General features: G+C 36.5%; 1 protein-coding gene across 1 annotated transcript in view; it reads left to right on the top strand.

The window, feature by feature from the left end:
- Positions 1-17,908, top strand: part of DIAPH2 (diaphanous related formin 2) — a 786,790-nt gene that overhangs the window by 561,453 nt on the left and 207,429 nt on the right. The window contains exon 24 of the mRNA XM_060138052.1: positions 15,059-15,183. Coding sequence (XP_059994035.1) covers positions 15,059-15,183 — 125 coding nt within the window. The remainder of the gene's footprint in view (positions 1-15,058; positions 15,184-17,908) is intronic.

The raw sequence follows: 17,908 nt of genomic DNA, 5'->3' as shown, positions 1-17,908 counted from the left end.
TTTTACTTAATTTGAAGATTTTTCAAATTTTGCCAGAGGTGCCTTGATCCTATCTGCCTGTGGTATTATGCTAGCTGTATAAAAAATGCTTTTTTTTTAGCTGTTAAATAATTATTCTGTTGATGCATTTGGCAGAATAAGCTTATATAATCAGCTGCACCTTGTGGAATTCACAGTATGCATTTATCCTCAGAAGGATGGAAATAGTTGTTGTAAAGAGACTCAGGTGCATTGTGATTGGAAGAGGAACCAGAAATCCACAGACCTGGCTGTATATACATGGACAATCACTTTTGATTTCTCTCTTTCTCCATATCCTCATGAGCTATCTGGGCTAGGAAATTAATGTTGCCCCTCCCAAGAGTGTACTTTTATTCATCTAGAGCTCACGGTGTTTGCTAGAGGTGAGGGGTGAGGGGTGAGCAAAATGGGTGAAGGTGGTTAAAAGGTACAGACTTCCAGTTATAAGATAATCAAGTTCTAGGGAGGTGTGTCATGGATAGCAAGTGACTGTAGTTATGATGCTGTGTTATATATTTGAGAGTTGCTAAGAGACTAGATCTTAAAATTTCTCATTACACACACAAAAATTTTGTAACTAAACTTATTGTGGTCATCATTTCAAAATATATACATATATCCAATCAGTGCATTGTACACCTAAAACTAATACAAAGGTATATGTCAATCATATCTCAATTAAAAAAAATAGAACACAGGTCAGCAGACTTTTACCATCAAGAGTCAGAAGTTAAATATTTCGGGCTTTGCTGACCATACAGCATCCATGTCACAAGGACTCAGCTCTGCAGCCGTAGGCAATGTGTCAATGGCCGTGTTCCTATAAAACTTTACTTATAGACACTTAAATTTGAATTTCATACAATTTTCATGTGTCACAAATTTTATTCTTTCATTTTTTTGCAACCACTTATAAATGTAAAAAGCATTCTTACCTTGCAGGCCATATAAAAACAGGCAGTGGGCCAGATTTGGCCTATGTGCAAGTAGTTTGCCAACTCTTGATCTGGAATAACAATTTATACATGTATTTATATATTTGAGGACATACAATACGTAAGGTATTACCTTGCGGTGCTTTTATTCATGATTATTTTCACTTTCCTTTCCCTGATTTCATAAATGATCATGAGGCATTTGAAAAATCCGAAGGGCCTTTGACCAGATTGTGTGTGTATGTGCTTGTAGATATTTTTGCCAGAATACTTCAAAGTCTCTGAGCTCTTTATTCACCTTTACTTTGCCGAATGTTTTCCCACCTGTGTAGATGAATGAAGGTTTTTGACAGCTTTTCTTTGCATGACTTTCAAAACTAGTTGCTACTTAAATTACCCAAAGGTGTCTGTAGCCCTTCCTTGTATATTTGATGAGTCCCTTTTTGCAGGGGTGGAGGGACTTTTCAGGAACATATTTGAATAGATTGAAAATTCTTCATGACAAAGTTCAGATATTTTGGGGGGATCTTATGGAAGATGACATTTAAAACATCCTTTGTGCCTCTAAGGTAGTTCATTTCTTCAGGACCTGAGACATATCCAGTGATTTTTGGCGGGTAGGTGTTGCTTCATAGAATCTCCCTATACACTTAAAAAGGTTCTTTCCCTTCTTTGTTAACTGTCAGATTCACCCTATGTCCCAATATTTTATCTCCTATAAAATTCAGAATGAACATGAGTGATATGGGGGTACCATTCAAAGTTAGGGAGTGTCTTTTCTTTTACAAAGAGGTTATTAAAACAAAATACATTAAACAGTTAAGATCCTACTCTATATAAACTTTCATAAGATGATTTTTTTTCAATTGACATGAAAGAAATCACATGTATTACAAAGTTTTTTGTGAATTTCATATTATTGGCTATATAATTATCATTCATATCATTGTACTAAAGTTTTTACTTAATTATTCCCTTATCTCTGATCATCTAGATTGTCATTTTATATAAGATCATATGACTTTCTTTGGCTAAAAGCCTGGCTTCTCTTTCAGGCTTTCTTTTTTTTTTTTGAAGACAGTTAACAACAGCTAGTATTACTGTGTCAAATGTTAGAATATTTATAAGCCACTTAACTCTAATTCTTTTCTTGGAAAGTTATGATTTTTTTTTTTCGGTTTACATTGTATCAGAGTTTCTGTAACTGTACCCTCAGCAGTACAAAGTAGTCTACACTTTAAAAATCATGTTTGCTAATTGGGTAAAAGAAACATGGTGTCTCAGTTCAGACAAAATTTATTAAGCACTCACTGTATGGCAGGTACAGTGTTAAAAGCTGAGAATAGGAAAATATTTTTGATAGCCTCACTGTGCTTTCAAGGAACTAAAATTCTTTTGAGAGAAGTAGCCGTATAAACTATTAGAATGCAATGAAAAAACCTTAAAAGAATCAAAAGTACTATGGGAGCACTGAGAATGGGGTTACTACATCTAGAGATGTCATGAAAAACTCCGTAGACGAGTTGACCTCGAGCAGAATGGGAATTCCAGAGAAAAAGAGTAGAGTGATGGTTACCAGGGTGGCGTGGGATAAATTGGGAGATATTAGTCAAAGGGTACAAACTTCTAGTTATTAGATTAAGAAGTTCTGGGGATCTATTATACAGCATAGTGACTATAACTAATAATATTGTATCAGATACTTGAATGTTGCTAAGAGAGTAGATTTTAAATGTTCTCACCACAAAAAAGAAATGATAATTATGTGACGGGATGGAGGTGTTAACTAAAGCTATGGTGGTGATAATTTTGTAGTATATAAATGTGTCAAATCAACACATCAGTATATTTAAACTTACACAATGCTATGGGTCAATTATATTTCAATAAAACTGGGAAGGAAAAACAAAAACAAACAATAAAATAAGAAGTAGTAACATTTGCTTTTATGCCCCCATTATGGAGGGCAAATTTTTTTTTTTAATCAAGTAAAAGGAAGCAAGTGCCTCTAGGGAGTGGGAAATAGGGGGCAGGAGACAGCAGGTGCTATTTTCGTAACCAGTTTTATAGAATGATTTGACTCTATAAATTATGTACATTTATAACTTTCATAAAAACAAAAACTATGCTTAAAACTTCCACAAAGAAATAATTAAAAGTTGCTTATATTCTTTATAAAGAAGAAGAATGGGAGTTCATTAGTCCAGGGTAGCAGAAAGATATTCCAGGCAGAGAAATGTGAACCAAGGGAGGGAGACGTGAAAGAGAAGTTGAGGATGGCAGTTCAGGAGCATTAAGTGTGGGAGAATGACCTTAAATGAAAATGAGAGATAAGGAGATGGAAGTCATCTATTTAAAGGCCTTATACATATTGATCCTGTATGTGACAGGAGAACAAAAAGAAATAACATCTTTCTAATTCTATAAGGTACTAGTTTATATGATAAGAGCTCTGTCTACATCATTTCACTTTATCACTATGACAACCTTAGGAGGTTAGAATTGTTTTCTCCATTTCACTGATGAAGAAACTAAGGTTCATAAAGGTGAAGTAACTTGCCCAGAATCGCATAGTAAGTAGTGGATAAAGAATTTGAAGTAGGTGTGTCTGATTCCAAAGGCCATGCTTTTTTTCTCCACCATAGCATAGCACACCATTGGATACTGAAAGATTTTAAGCATTGTGGTGGCAAAATCAGGTTTTAGTTTTTAAAGAATAAGTCTGGCATAGTGTGGAACCTATGATTTTATGATGCCATTGTTGACTAATTTGGAAGTGTGTTTCTATTCTAGGAGGACTATTTAGTCGGATGTATTGTTAATTTGGATTCCAATCCCAATTCTACTGACACTAGTCAGCACCTCCTGGGCACTCCACCACATGTATTTTACCACATTCTGTAAAATTAGTGTTTAATTGTGGTTGACTACAGTATTTTAATGCTGAAACATGTTTTATAATGTTTGGCTAGTTTGATCTGCTAGAAAAACTGTTTTGGAAGAACATATATGATGTTCAGGGCTAAATCTCTTTTGTCAGCAAGTATTACCAGCATGACATCTGGTTGTGTGTCATGTTTCGAATTTCCTGTGATCACAGCTTAAAAAATGTTATTCTGCAACTTTCAGCAGCCAACCATATTTAATACTGAAATAGTGGTTTTGATTTTGGTGGGAAATTGGTAGACCTACATAATGAATGTTAACTTCTAGTTGTCTGAGGTTGAAAGTAATGACCATTTGTGTGGAATTCTTATTTGAGTTTTCTTATCCATTACTGGCTCCATAGAAGACCTCCAAATCCTTTATAAATTGGCAAAATAATTTCAGTAAAAGGGCCATAACTGTTAAACATTTATTTTCAAATACTGAAGGATAGAGATTACAGTGGCAAATGTAACTCGCTGACTAACTGGAGGGACAGTGATGGACCTTTTGAAATTGATGGAAGGTGAAATTCATTTTAAAAATTTAGAAATAAAAATAAAGGGATAAATAAATAGATCCTTTAAAAAAAATAAAGGAGAGAAGGACTTTATCACGTCCAGGGCAGCAACAGAGTTACTGACTTGGGAACTAAAGCAGATGTGTGCAGCATCCCTTTCTACTCAGTACACTCAGGAGTGGTAATTATATTGTTCCACTCTGATTAAAATACAGGTAATCACTGCTGTTGGCCTTAAAAAAAAAAAAGTTCACTGATAAGAAACTCTGCAATTAATTGCAATGACCATTCAAAGAAAAACAAGCAACAGTGAAAGCTAGAAATGTATATACCCTAAAAGAAGTTTGTAGAGCTACAAACAGGAAGAAGACATGCTTGCCATGAATACCTCAAGTGGAGCTGGTGGGAAAGAGGGACCAAAGAAGGATGAAACCTACTTTGTCTTGTATTGGCTAAACCACCCTTAACCCTTCCACTTGTACCAGTGTTAATGTATCAATTATGTACACTGTGAAGGAAAAACAATCGAGTCTTTCAGATTTCTCATTCTTTTAAGGAAATTTGGGCAGATATTTTCTTGACTCTGTGCTTTAAAGGCCTGCAGCTTTTAGATTTTGTGTACTCCCCTGCCACCTCCAAATGCAATTAGCTGTGTGGTTGTTATTAGCAACATTTGTTTCAAGAGAAGTATAACAGCAAGACTTTTGGTGGGGGGGAGACAATAGGAATATCCATGGTACCTATGAAAGTTCAGAGTAACTCACAGCAAAGTAGAGGAAAGAGGAAAAATAGGAATAAATTACAAGCATAGCCTAGAGGAGAATGACCTTACCCAACATCTAGAAATGTTTGTACTTGGAATGAGTCAAGGATGAGGAATTATTACCTAGACTTATACAGCCAGAAAACTAACTGTACTAAATTATATAATGAAACAATGTAACTGAAGTTGGATCTGTATACAAATGCCTCCCTATTTCCTGTATCCAGCTCAGACCTCTCTTCTGATCTCCAGATCCATATATCCAACCTCCTATTTGCAATCTCAACTTGGATGCTTCATACAATTGAAACTTAGTTGGTCCAAAGCTAAATAAACCCATGAATATTCCCCCCAAATCTCCCTCCTGATGTCTCCATTTCCTTTGTTCATGCCGGAAACCCAGGAATCATTCTTAACAATTCCTTCTTCCTTACTGCTCACATTTTATTCACCCCAAGCCCAGTCAGCTCTGTGTCTAAATTACATACCACAACCATCTTTGGTCACCCTAATTCAAGCCACCATCACCTCCTGTCTAGACCATAATCATTGTTTCTTAACTCTTCTCCCCTTTTCTATTCTTGACCCCCTCCCTCCATTTTCCACATAGCTGCCAGAGTTTAATCTTTTTTAAAGTGTAATTTTCATCAGCCTCCCCTGCTTAAAGCCCTTCAGTGCATTCCCATTACTCTTAGGGTGAAACCTAAAGTTCTTATCATGGCCTAAAGGGCCCCACCTACCCCTCAAACCTCATTTCCTCTTTTAATCCATTGTTAGGTTATTAGGCAAAAACACTTAAGGTATAGTAGATTTATGAGATGATAACACCCAGATAAAGCCCCACTTTATTTATGGACTGATTTCAGTGGTGAGGAACTTAGAAAATCATTACAGTTATATCCTCTAGTTTGTTTAGTTTGCATTGCCAATCTCTTATCTGGGGGCATATAGTAATCCTATTAGTATCCACAGTCAGTTAATGAAGAAGGAAAACGTAACTCAAACCTTACTATACCCTTCCCAAGCCTCTTTTATCTGACCTGTAACCCTACTACCAAGCAGAGCTGCCAATTCGAGCAGCACTAATGTGGAAGGGACTCTGATGACTCCAGCATTATGACCTCATCACTGACACTGACCTCATGACAACCTGCATTCAGTTTGGGTGAAAGTCGATGGCTTATATATAAGTGCATATCTGTGGACTTCACTCATTAGACTTGTTCTGGGAGAACCCAGGCAAGTGCAAGAATAACCTTGCAAAATCGTACAGTCCCAGTGATTTCCCTGATGAGTTCAGAAATACATTTCTTGGATAATTTGGCCATAGTCACAAAAATTACACTCAAGAAGGCTAACAGTCTTTTAATATAGCATTATAGCTTTATTTTTTTATTTATTTTTTTAATCTGTTTTTATTTATTTATTTTTGGCTGCATTGGGTCTTCGTTGCTGCGCACAGGCTTTCTCTAGTTGCAGTGAGCGGGGGCTACTCTTTGTTGTGGTGCGCGGCTTCTCATTGCGGTGGCTTCTCTTGTTGCGGAGCACGGGCTCTAGGCGCGCAGGCTTCAGTAGCTGTGGCGAGTGGGCTCGGTAGTTGTAGTTTATGGGCTCTAGAGTGCAGGTTCAGTAGTTGTGGCGCCTAGGCTTAGTTGCTCCACGGCATGTGGGATCTTCCCAGCCCAGGGCGCGAACCCATGTTCCCTGCATTGGCAGGCGGATTCTTAACCACTGCGCCACCAGGGAAGCCCAGCATGCAGACTATTTAGTTGTGGCATGCATGTGAGAGCTAGTTCCCCGACCAGGGATCGAACCCGGGCCCCCTGCATTCGGAGCATGGAGTCTTACCCACTGGACCACCAGGGAAGTCCCGCATTATAGCTTTATGATGACACTACCTACATGTATTTAATTCTTGCCAAATAACACGTGGAAGAAAGTATTCAAATGATTTATCAATCAATATAATCTTTTCGTACCTTATTAAGGATATAATATACCAGGAGTAAAGGGGTTAGTAAAGTTGCCATTAAATGGTTCCTCGGATTAGAACATTTGTGAATGCTTTCTCAAGAAGCTGGTAGTTGTGACATGAAAAAAAAAAAAAAAAAACAGTGCTCATTTCTCACAGCTGTTTTATCAGAACTTTGGCAACATTGAATATAGTTGTTTTTCACATGTTTTTTCTGTGTGATTTTTTTCAGTAATTATTATAGCTCAAAACTAAATGCATACATAAACATAGACTCAAAATTCCAAATTTTACAAAGATGTAATTTCGGATTTTGTAAGATTTTTGTCCTTTCTAGTCTTTAGTCAACAAGACTACATTTTACATATTTTTCCATAATGTCACTAATTTAGTTTTAAGGCCTCCTGTTATAGGTAATATTAAGTAACCTCCTTTCATAAGGGTCCTTTTTACCACTTGTGTTCTGATTACAAGCAAAAGAAGAATGCATTACATAGACTTGACAAGTGAAGACTTTAATATAGGATTGCCATAAAGGATTTATCAATATCTGAAGGTTCTGGCAAGCTTTTTTGCTAAGGAGAATACCATTCCAGCCACTTACATAAAATCTCCAAGGGAGGACAAGTCAGTATAGCCCAGCCTCAACTCAATAAAGACATGACTTGGGGGCTTCCCTGGTGGCGCAGTGGTTGAGAGTCCGCCTGCCGATGCAGGGGACACGGGTTCGTGCCCCGGTCCGGGAAGATCGCACATGCCGTGGAGCGGCTGGGCCCGTGAGCCATGGCCGCTGAGCCTGTGCGTCCGTAGCCTGTGCTCCGCAACGGGAGAGGCCACAGCAGTGAGAGGCCCGCGTACTGCAAAAAAAATAAATAAATAAAAAAATAAAGACATGACTTGACCCATTAAAGTTATTCCAGTTTGAGATGTGGGTGAGTGAGAGATCTTTTACTATAAGAAAAACAAATGAGCTTTAAAAAAGATTCTTCATAATGAGAACAAACTATTCCAACAAGACTACATCTAGCATTGCTTTATAGAAGCTTCGGCTTGCACCTGTTCTTCCCAATCCTGGCCTTGAGCTAAGACTGTCAACAAGAGTAAGAGATTTTAGTTTCTTTTTTAGTCTTTGATTTAAAAACTCACACATACTATTTGCTGCAGGCAGAATAACAATTGGAGAAGAGACAGCAGGTGAAAGAACTCAATGCTTCACAGGTAGCTTGGCTGTCCAGTGCTAGTGGGTCGGTGGTCAGGCTACAGAATTTTGGGTTGCAAATCATGATTCAGAGGGTTTTAAACTTTTCTTCTCTCCTCCTTTACCCCGGCTATCCTTTCACCATACCTTCCATAGTTATTAGCAAGGTTGTTTGTTTGTTTTGTCTTTTCTTTTTGTTAGAAGGCTCCACTTCTTTCTTTTTAAAAAAATGCATTCAGACTGAGGTTTACAGGCTGAGATCTCGTACAAATGTATGAACCCAGACAGTGAAACATACTTAGTTTTTCGAGTTAAACATGTATATGGTTTATAAAGTAGTTTTCATGTTTTGTTATGGATGTCCCTCTGCTCTCAGCATCAGTTCAGGCCCTATTATGGATCCAATTGAGAAAAACTGCACCTTATACCAAAGGCACATGTTCCAGGGGCAAGTGATGAATGGCTCTTGTGAACACACATTGAGGACATACATTTTTAAATTTCATTTAGTAAGGACTCTAGTTAAGTTGTGTTTTCTGTTAAGGTGACTTTTTAACAATTTTTTTTTCTCCTAAGAATGAGTCATTCTCTAACAGATTTTTTTTTTTAATTAGAGGAATTTCTTATTTGGGTGCCATTTATCACTTATTTTCTTTAAAGGCCTGAGAAGCCCACAGTGCTGACTGAGCCTTTGCTATTGTTATTGTATAAACACATTTGCTTCATTTTCATGTATAGCAGTCATATAAAACGAAACTATTAACTTATAAATGTACTTGAGAAAGAATACAGCTGTGCCTATTGTTTGGGCTGCTTGTAATGTCCTTTTCTTTTATACATGTGCTTTCTGGATGAGTCACTTTAATGTTATGCCGTTCGGCTGACAGTAATTCTTCAACTAAATAAAGTCAGTTAAAGAAAATTACAGGGTGCTTATAATCAGGTTGGGGCCTATTCACATAGAGACTTGCAAGAGTAAATTGTTACCTGGCCTTTCTTAGAGCAAAGATGTCAAGAAGTGCTGGGTTACTTTGTCAATGGGTAAAATTAATAGAAACATTTAATTCAGAGAAAAAATTCCTCAAGTTGCTGGAAAAGCTTTTATATTTACATAAAATTACACATTCTGCACATGGTCTAGAGAATGTCACCAGAGTATTGTGATTTTTTTTTCCTTAAATGCATATCAGTTCTCTTAGGTACTATGTAATTGAAGAGTCCTTCCATATAAAAATCTCACTTAAAATATTTTTCTTACACTTTACTTTTCTTCAAATTATGAATTAGAGCAAGTCTGTCATTTCAAGTGTTTTGAATGAAGATCAGGCCACTCTCATATATTTGCTTGAAGCCAGCAAAGAAGCACTATATGTATATATGTATATTTTTCAACTGAAGTAAGCAGATAAATAAGATTCGTGGAGAAGGTTTCTCCCTACGTATAACTCAAGAGAGTGTACTGAGCTTAAAAGGTTATTTATGGAGTATAAGAAAGCAAGCTATAATAAAGAACCTGATAGCTATAATTTAATTTTTTAGTGTTATAATTCAGATTCAGTAGCAGATGTAAAAAATGAAATTAGTGAAAAATTTAAAGTGCCACCAGACTGACTAATCAGTCATTGAAAATGCTTGTAGTGGAAATTTACTCAGATAGAAAATGTTTGCCCTGTCACTAAAGGCTCCTTAATTTATATTAGTGAACTAATATAATGACAGGCACAAAAATAAACCCTGAGGTGGGGGCTATGCAGTAGACAAGCATTTCTAACCTACTCTGGTGTTTAAATGTTTTTGGAACTCCAGCTGCCCTACATCTCCCTACCACCTCCAGTAAATATATATATATATATATATATATATATATATATATGTATTTCTGTCTTTCTTTCTCTCCCTCTCTCACACACACACACACGCACGCACACACACACCCTGAAGACATATTAGAAGAAATGTAGGCTAGGATCTAACTAGTTACATAATCAAATTGTCTCCTAACTCTTAAGATTAAAACAAATGTATTCAAGGCAAATAATCAGGCAGGTAAACACATGTTAATTCTTTATAACACTTACAAAAAATTTCTTATGGTTTAGACATGTCTAGAAAATCAAAGTAACTAACTTGTAAATGTCTCCAAAGAAATACTACTGCACAGATTTTAATTTCCAGAAATATTCTTTTTTGCGGTACGCAGGCCTCTCACTGCTGTGACCTCTCCCGCCGTGGAGCACAGGCTCCGGACGCGCAGGCTCAGCGGCCATGGCTCACGGGCCCAGCCGCTCCGTGGCATGTGGGATCTTCCCGGACCGGGGCACGAACCCGTGTCCCCTGCATCGGCAGGCAGACTCTCGACCACTGAGCCACCAGGGAGCTCCCCAGAAATATTCTTTAAATTTGGAACTTGCTAGTATCTCTAACAAATTGGCTGTTCATTAGTATAACTGTCACTGCCTCCCAGACGTAAAATTCCACGTACCCTGTAAAACCTACAAACAGAGAACCCAATCTAAGTTTAGTTCCTGTGATTAGAAAGAAGACCGATATTAAATCAGGCCGCAGTGAGGTATCAGGTAAGGAATGACTGCTTTTTTTGTTCAGATTACATCTAAATTGTTGTTTAGTTTTCGGTGGCACGTTTACAGTAGGAATTTGTCTGTTGGTAGAATATAGTGGGAAGGATAGTAGAATATGAAACGAATATTTATAGATTACCTATTATGTACTTGTTATAATGATAGAAACTTTATATTAATCAAATTATTTAACTTGAATGGCTACCATTTAAGGAAGGTATTATTATCTTTATTTTTCAAATTGGGAAATGAAGACCCAGAGAGGCTAAGCGACTGGCTCAAAGTAACCCAACTATTAGTGAATATGGTAGAGGTTAGAATCTAGGTCGACCCTGACTCCTGTCCCCAAGTATAGGTGGCATACCCTTGTGACAATGAGTACAGATTTTAAAAAAAATTTTAATTGAAGTATAGTTGATTTACAATATCGTGTTAGTTTCAGGTGTAGAGCACAGCGATTCAGTTACACACACACACACACACACACACACACACACACACACACACACACACACACACACATATATACTTTTTCAGGTTCTTTTCCCTTATAGGTTATTACAAGATACTGAGTATAGTTCCCTGTGCTATACAGTAGGTCCTTGTTGGTGATCTATTTTATATATAGTAGTGTGTATATGTTAATCCCAACCTCCTAATTTATCTATCCTCCCACCTCCTTTCCCAGATTTTATTTCAAGTTGTTGGCCTTCCAGAAGTAGAGACACTGCTTTACATTTACAATTTCCTGACAAGACATCATTTAGCTCATATGATACCCCTTCTTGAGAGTAGTATATACCTCATAGAGTTTTTGTGAGAGTTAATACATAAAACTAATTAAAATAATATCTAGCACATAGTAAGTACTCAGTAAATGTTAGTTATTACTTAGAAGCATAAGTAATGACTAACCCTTATACCTTAGGAGGACTAGTTGAAGGAACCAGGTGTTTGTAAGCTGGGCAGATTAAGAAGATGCAAGTGACACCTTTCCTGTAAAATAGGGTGTAGACTTGAGCAGTGTTGATTTAAGGCAAAATGAGGACTAATGGGTAAGAAGAGTTCAAGTAGGCTGGTTTCGATTATAAGCAAATAAAATTTTTCTAATTATATCAACTGTCAAAAATGAAGTAAGCCACTTAGGGATAGAGTGAAACCCCTGTTGTGGGTCTAGTTTATGCAACACCGTAGATTAACACCCCCTGAAATAGAATTCCACCAGTGAAAGAATAAGAAATGAGAAGGAGCCAGCAGGTGAAATTCCCAGCCCTTTTAACCAACTCTTCCAAGTTGGAGTTGCTTTATTTGTCTTACATGGAGACCAGGACTGACTACATGTTTAGGGGGACCTAGTGCAAAATTAAATTGCAGAGCCCCATTTTAAAAATCACTAAGACTTTCAAAATGGTGGCAACAAAGCGTTAAACAAAGTGCAGGGCACTTTTAATGCAGCCATAAGTTTGCATGTGGGCTAACATCCTTGGTTTCTTACATCTCCAGTACTTTATTTTCTTTCGTTCATTCATAATGTTAATAAATTATTAGAGAGGGAGACTAGAGAAGCTGAAAAAAAGAAAAGGTGTCCCTTACTTCTCTTCCTTATCTCTGTTTCTCACTTTCCCCTTTGTCTAAGCATCTCCTTCAACTTCCTGCTTCCTTTCATACTCACATAATAATTGATATGCTAACTTCCAATCACTTCGGTTGTATCTAACTTCTACATGCGCATCCAGTTGCAGAAGTGGGAAAACATTTAAATCTGAATCAAAATTTCTTTAAATATACATATTCATTCAACAAACATTTATTGAGTACCATGTGTGATAAGTACTGAGGGAAAAGCCAAGTACTAGGTAGGGATCTTACCATTAAGTAGCAGGAGGTTTTATAGCAGAGACTCTATATACGAAAAATGAAAAAAAATTCTCACTTAAAGCAGAAGGTGGTGTGTGGAAGATCACTTAAACAAATAGAAGTGTCTCTAAATGGTAGAGAATTTGGACTAGAGCTCTAGAGGGATTTACAGAGGACTAAGGATTTGACAGGTGGAACTGAGGAGGACAGATGTCTAGAAAACATTGTTTTATTCAAAATTCAACTTTAGGGTAAAAGCAATTTTAGTGGATTAAAAAGAATGTCTCGTTATTTGAGTTATCTAGACTTTTGTGTGCATAGCAACTTGATTAGGCTGTTATTACTCTGTTGAACAATCAGAAGGATCCTCATGATCACCCCCTTTTTTACTACTGGAATTACTATTGCTTTTCGCAGGAGGATTACTATTGTGACTTAAACCTCGCCTATGGGCACATTTTGTTTATTGCAGAAAGTTGTCATGAGTTTATTTCTTCTGTGTAGCCTATATGACATAAACAACTTGTCAACTTCATATCTTCAGTTTTTCAGTCAAGCAAGTGGGAAAGGAGAAACCCTTTGAATAATTAGCAAGCATCTCCTGGAAAAACCCAAGAGAAAAAGTTCAGCTTTAAAGTCAGAGAGAATGGTTACCTCCACAGCAAACTCGTCCTTTAAATAAAGCAAGCAATGATTGCTGAGCCATTAGCACATTTATGGCAGGGCAAAACTCTCTTCGACTTCTCCGATAAAGAATAATTTCCAAGCTTGTCAGATCTAAACAAATGGAACTAAATTGGACATAGCTATTTGAACTGACAGAGTAATAGGAAAAAAAATAATAATTTGTCTTTAGTGTTGGTGTTTGATTTTCAGTCTCTTGAACTTCCAGGTATATTTAAGCGATTTCTCCTCATTGAGTTATAAAGGTGTACGTGTCAGTGTGATGAATTTGTATCAGAAGACTTTGGCTGAAATTTGCCAGGGGATTGATTTTTGTTAGTCTCTTGAATTTTTCATTGTAATTCTGATATGCCTCTGAATGAGACTGAAATTTACTTTAAAAAAAAAGAATTGTAATATTATGCTATTTCTGTTTCATGGTCCTTTAATGAAAAGAACTGTTTCAGAGACCTGGATTTAAAAATCAATGTCACGGGGGCTTCCCTGGTGGCGCAGTGGTTGAGAGTCCGCCTGCCGATGCAGGGGACACGGGTTCGTGCCCCGGTCCAGGAAGATCCCACATGCCGCGGAGTGGCTGGGCGCGTGAGCCATGGCCGCTGAGCCTGCGCGTCCGGAGCCTGTGCTCCGCAACGGGAGAGGCCACAACAGTGAGAGGCCCGCGTACCGCAAAAAAAAAAAAAAAAAAAAAAAAAAAAAAAAAAATCAGTGTCACGGGCTACCTATCAACTTCTAGTAGTTACCTTGCCTTTTCAACTAGAACCCTGCCAAATGCCGTTGATATTGATAGAAGTGTCTTCATACATAGTTGGCGGTCATAGAGTAATAGGGTATCTATAAACTAGTGTAAGCTTAAAAAAAAAGTACCTCTGTGAAAAGAAAGCATCGTGAGAGATCTGGAAAGTGTGCATGTATTTAAGAGTAGTTTGAATACAATACTTAAGATTATTTGTTGTCAATGAGGAGAGAAAAAGAAAAGTGCAGAGAATGTTAGGGGTAATTAAAGCAACTAACGATAGTGTTTGAGGGCTCACTGAAGCTTTGTGGGTGTGTATGCACACACGTTTGCTCTGGTTTGCTCTAAATTCTCTGTATCAACAGTTATTTATCATTTCTCTATGAGTATGAAAAGTACTAAAGTCAGGAACTTTTACCATAGATATTAGTTTATAAAAATCAGGATCTTTCAACAAGGGAAAAATATTTGATCCTTTTATGTAATTTAACTTTAAATCATTTATATAGCCAACATCACGCATTAATAAGATAGGATCTCTTTGAATGTTAGTTTCTCTTTAATCTTCAAATTAGATTTTAAAGAATGAAATATTAGGAATTCCATCAATAAATTTAAATAGAAATGGATTCATTTGAGCTAATGGCTGAATAAAATGATGGCGTTGCCATATTAAACATGATGATTTGGTATATTATATTACACATTTTCACTTATTTCATGGAGAGTAGAATTTTTATGAGTAGTAATTCAGAAAAATGTGAGTTGAGTTCATGGAACTATTCTCCACATTAAAAAAATACTTGAAATGATACTGTTTTCTTTTAGTTGTAAAAGAAATGTTCTAAACACTTTGCACGTTGTTCTTTAGTTTCAGCTCAAATTCTCAAGAGCAACCTTGCAGCAATGGAACAACAAATTGTTCATCTGGAACGTGACATCAAGCTATTTCCCAAAACAGAAAATCAACGTGATAAGTTTGTGGAAAAGCTGACGATATCCTTTATTTATTTAAGCATTTTGTTTATTTGTTAGTTTCTGTGTGTGTGTTTGTCTGTCTGTCTGTCCATATACCTATTTACCTTGTGGTTAGTTCTAAACTTACCATTCTATTCACAGTTTGGATGAATTTGTATATAGGCTGTTTTTATATTACCAGCATAAATTTTAGTTCATGACGTTTTGAATCGTAGAGTAGGCAAGGGAACAATTATATAAGAAAAAATGCCATTTCTCAAAGACAAATTTCATTTGAAGGCCCACAAGATATGCAAGGTAAGTCTTTTGAGGCTTGATGTGACCTAAAACAGAACAAAGAATCTCCTTATTGTTTAAGGAAATGATCAACAGAAGAATTTTTTTTGCTCAGAGGTTTTTTTCTTTGTGTGTGTGTGTGCAGGTATTTTCTGAGGCGATATGTGCATTTTCAAGGGCAATCAGAGGATAACTGGTATCAGTAGACTGAAAGGTTATGAAGAAAAAAATGGATGCATGCATGGACAGATAGATTAATTGATCAGTAGATTATGTATTTAAGTAAATTGTAATAGCTATCTGTATAACGTTAGGCATTGCCTGCTACCTAAATGCTTTTAAATCCCTATTTTACATATTGTATATTCATATAAATTACAGAAATATATGAAAGGAAAACTTGAGAAATGATATTTAGCTTGAATTGTTTAATGTTAAATCTGTTGTCTAAAGATAAACTACATTAGAGCTGATTTTTTTTTTTTTCTATTTTGGTTTTCAAAAGTTAAAGCCATATCCTACTCTTCTGGGTTTAAATAAATATCTTGAACTGCAGATTGATTCACCATTTTATACCTCAAGAGGGAATAAATACTGTAAATTCTTTATCTGATAATAAGTAAATTCCTTCAACAACTATATGGCAGTCACCTTGTTTCAAGGTTAAATCTATTGCCTTTTTCTTCTCTGATATGCTTTCTTTCCTGCCCAACTTGGAAGTTATGGTCCTGAGCTTGAATTACTTGAGAATGGCAATTTAGGTTTATGTGAAAAACAATTTTTATTTTCACTCTTTGGTTCATGAATTAATACTGTATTTTGTGTGGTCCTTTAGTGATGGTGAGTAGTTATAGAAATAGGAATATTGGGAACATAAGTTTGTGGGTGACTGGAGGCAGGAAATACTCAAAAATAACCTTGGATTACATACCTGTCCACATCAGGATATTTAATGTGAAGATTTAACTTTGTTGCTGATTAGATTTTTCTTTCAAATTTGTTATATTGTCCTGTGGCTGGAAGCACCACCTACATTTTTCAACTTTTGATTTTGATTCTTGCCTCACATACTTGAATTTAATTCCTGATTCCCTTGTCCTTTTTAACATTTTCTTCTACAGTTGGCTTGTGGCCACACGACAGCATACAACATTGAGGGGTCTTTGTTGCTCATTTAGAAAAAGAAAAGTAATTTCAAACCCTCATGAACTTGGCCTGGACTCTATTTTAGTTCTCTCTTTATGCAGGTAATTAAGTGCTTTAAAATGAAAATCCAGAGCCTTCTGTATCTGTATGTTACAGATGAATGGTTATTCTTCATTTAAGTGACACTAAAGCGTGACTGTTTGTCCACAAGGGGATTGAAAACTGTATTAAAATGTATGGGGCTGTTACTTTGCATATCATATTTTAAAAAGCAAAATAAAATACACAGCAATTTATTTTAGAGAAAAAGTTAGACTATTGTGTTGAGTTGTCTAAAAACTCCAAATTAATAAATTACAGTGATAGAACTGTGGCTCAAATTATTCTTGCTTCGGGAGACTCTTTGGGCACCAAGTGAGAGTTTGTATCTTCTAGAAAATGGCAAACAAAATGTTTAATCATCCTATGATATATGAATTCTGGTGCCTTCTTAATGTTTTTTCTACTCTTCTGGCAATTCCAAAAGAGAGGGATATTTTCTTGTGGGATACTTGATTCTGTTTTAAAATTAGAGCCATGATCCTATTTCTAGTATAGGATTCTTTGTACTGGATGATCTTTCCAATGTTTCTGTCCCCTGCCAATAAATTCTTTTGCTTCAGGCACTGGCCTTTTAAATTGAATAACTATGGGCACAAGTATGGGGGTAGTTTCCCCTTGAAAGTAACCTTACCTACTTAAACAGTAATCTCTCTATAAGGACTGTGAGTTCAAAAACTGAATAGCAGTGACACTCCTCTGGGCTTTCAGAAGGGCATCAGTGCTATAGTTAGCAGCAGTGGCATGATGGCCAAAGGCAAGTGAATATTCAGGTTGAATCTTCACCAAATCTCCAGGTTGGGCTAAGTCCCATAGCATCCTATGTTCACCCTTACTCTTTCACAGTATTGATTGAACTCATAATATGCACGGCATTGACAGGCCATGGAAATTCAACAGTGCATGAGATAGAAGATTTGACCACAAGTTGCTGACAGTCTGGCATTTACCTACTTCTCTGTCTTGCTGGCCCAGTGACCAAGATCAGGTCTAGTGTGTTAATTTCTATATGCCCATCCCAATGCACAGCACCTAGCAACATGAAGGCGCTCAGTAAGTGTATATTGAATCACAGAATATTATAGCTATAGAGACAATGGAGATCATCTGGTCCAAGATCCTACTTTGACTTAACACATCAAAGGGGATATTGTTGAAAGAGTAGTAGGCTGTGCTTGTAGTTATAAAACTTTTCTTCATATAAATTTTCACAGGAACTTGA

This window comes from Lagenorhynchus albirostris, chromosome X, assembly GCF_949774975.1.
Source record: "Lagenorhynchus albirostris chromosome X, mLagAlb1.1, whole genome shotgun sequence".
In the NCBI taxonomy this organism is placed as follows: domain Eukaryota; kingdom Metazoa; phylum Chordata; class Mammalia; order Artiodactyla; family Delphinidae; genus Lagenorhynchus; species Lagenorhynchus albirostris.
This window is presented reverse-complemented; position numbering and strand designations above follow the sequence as displayed.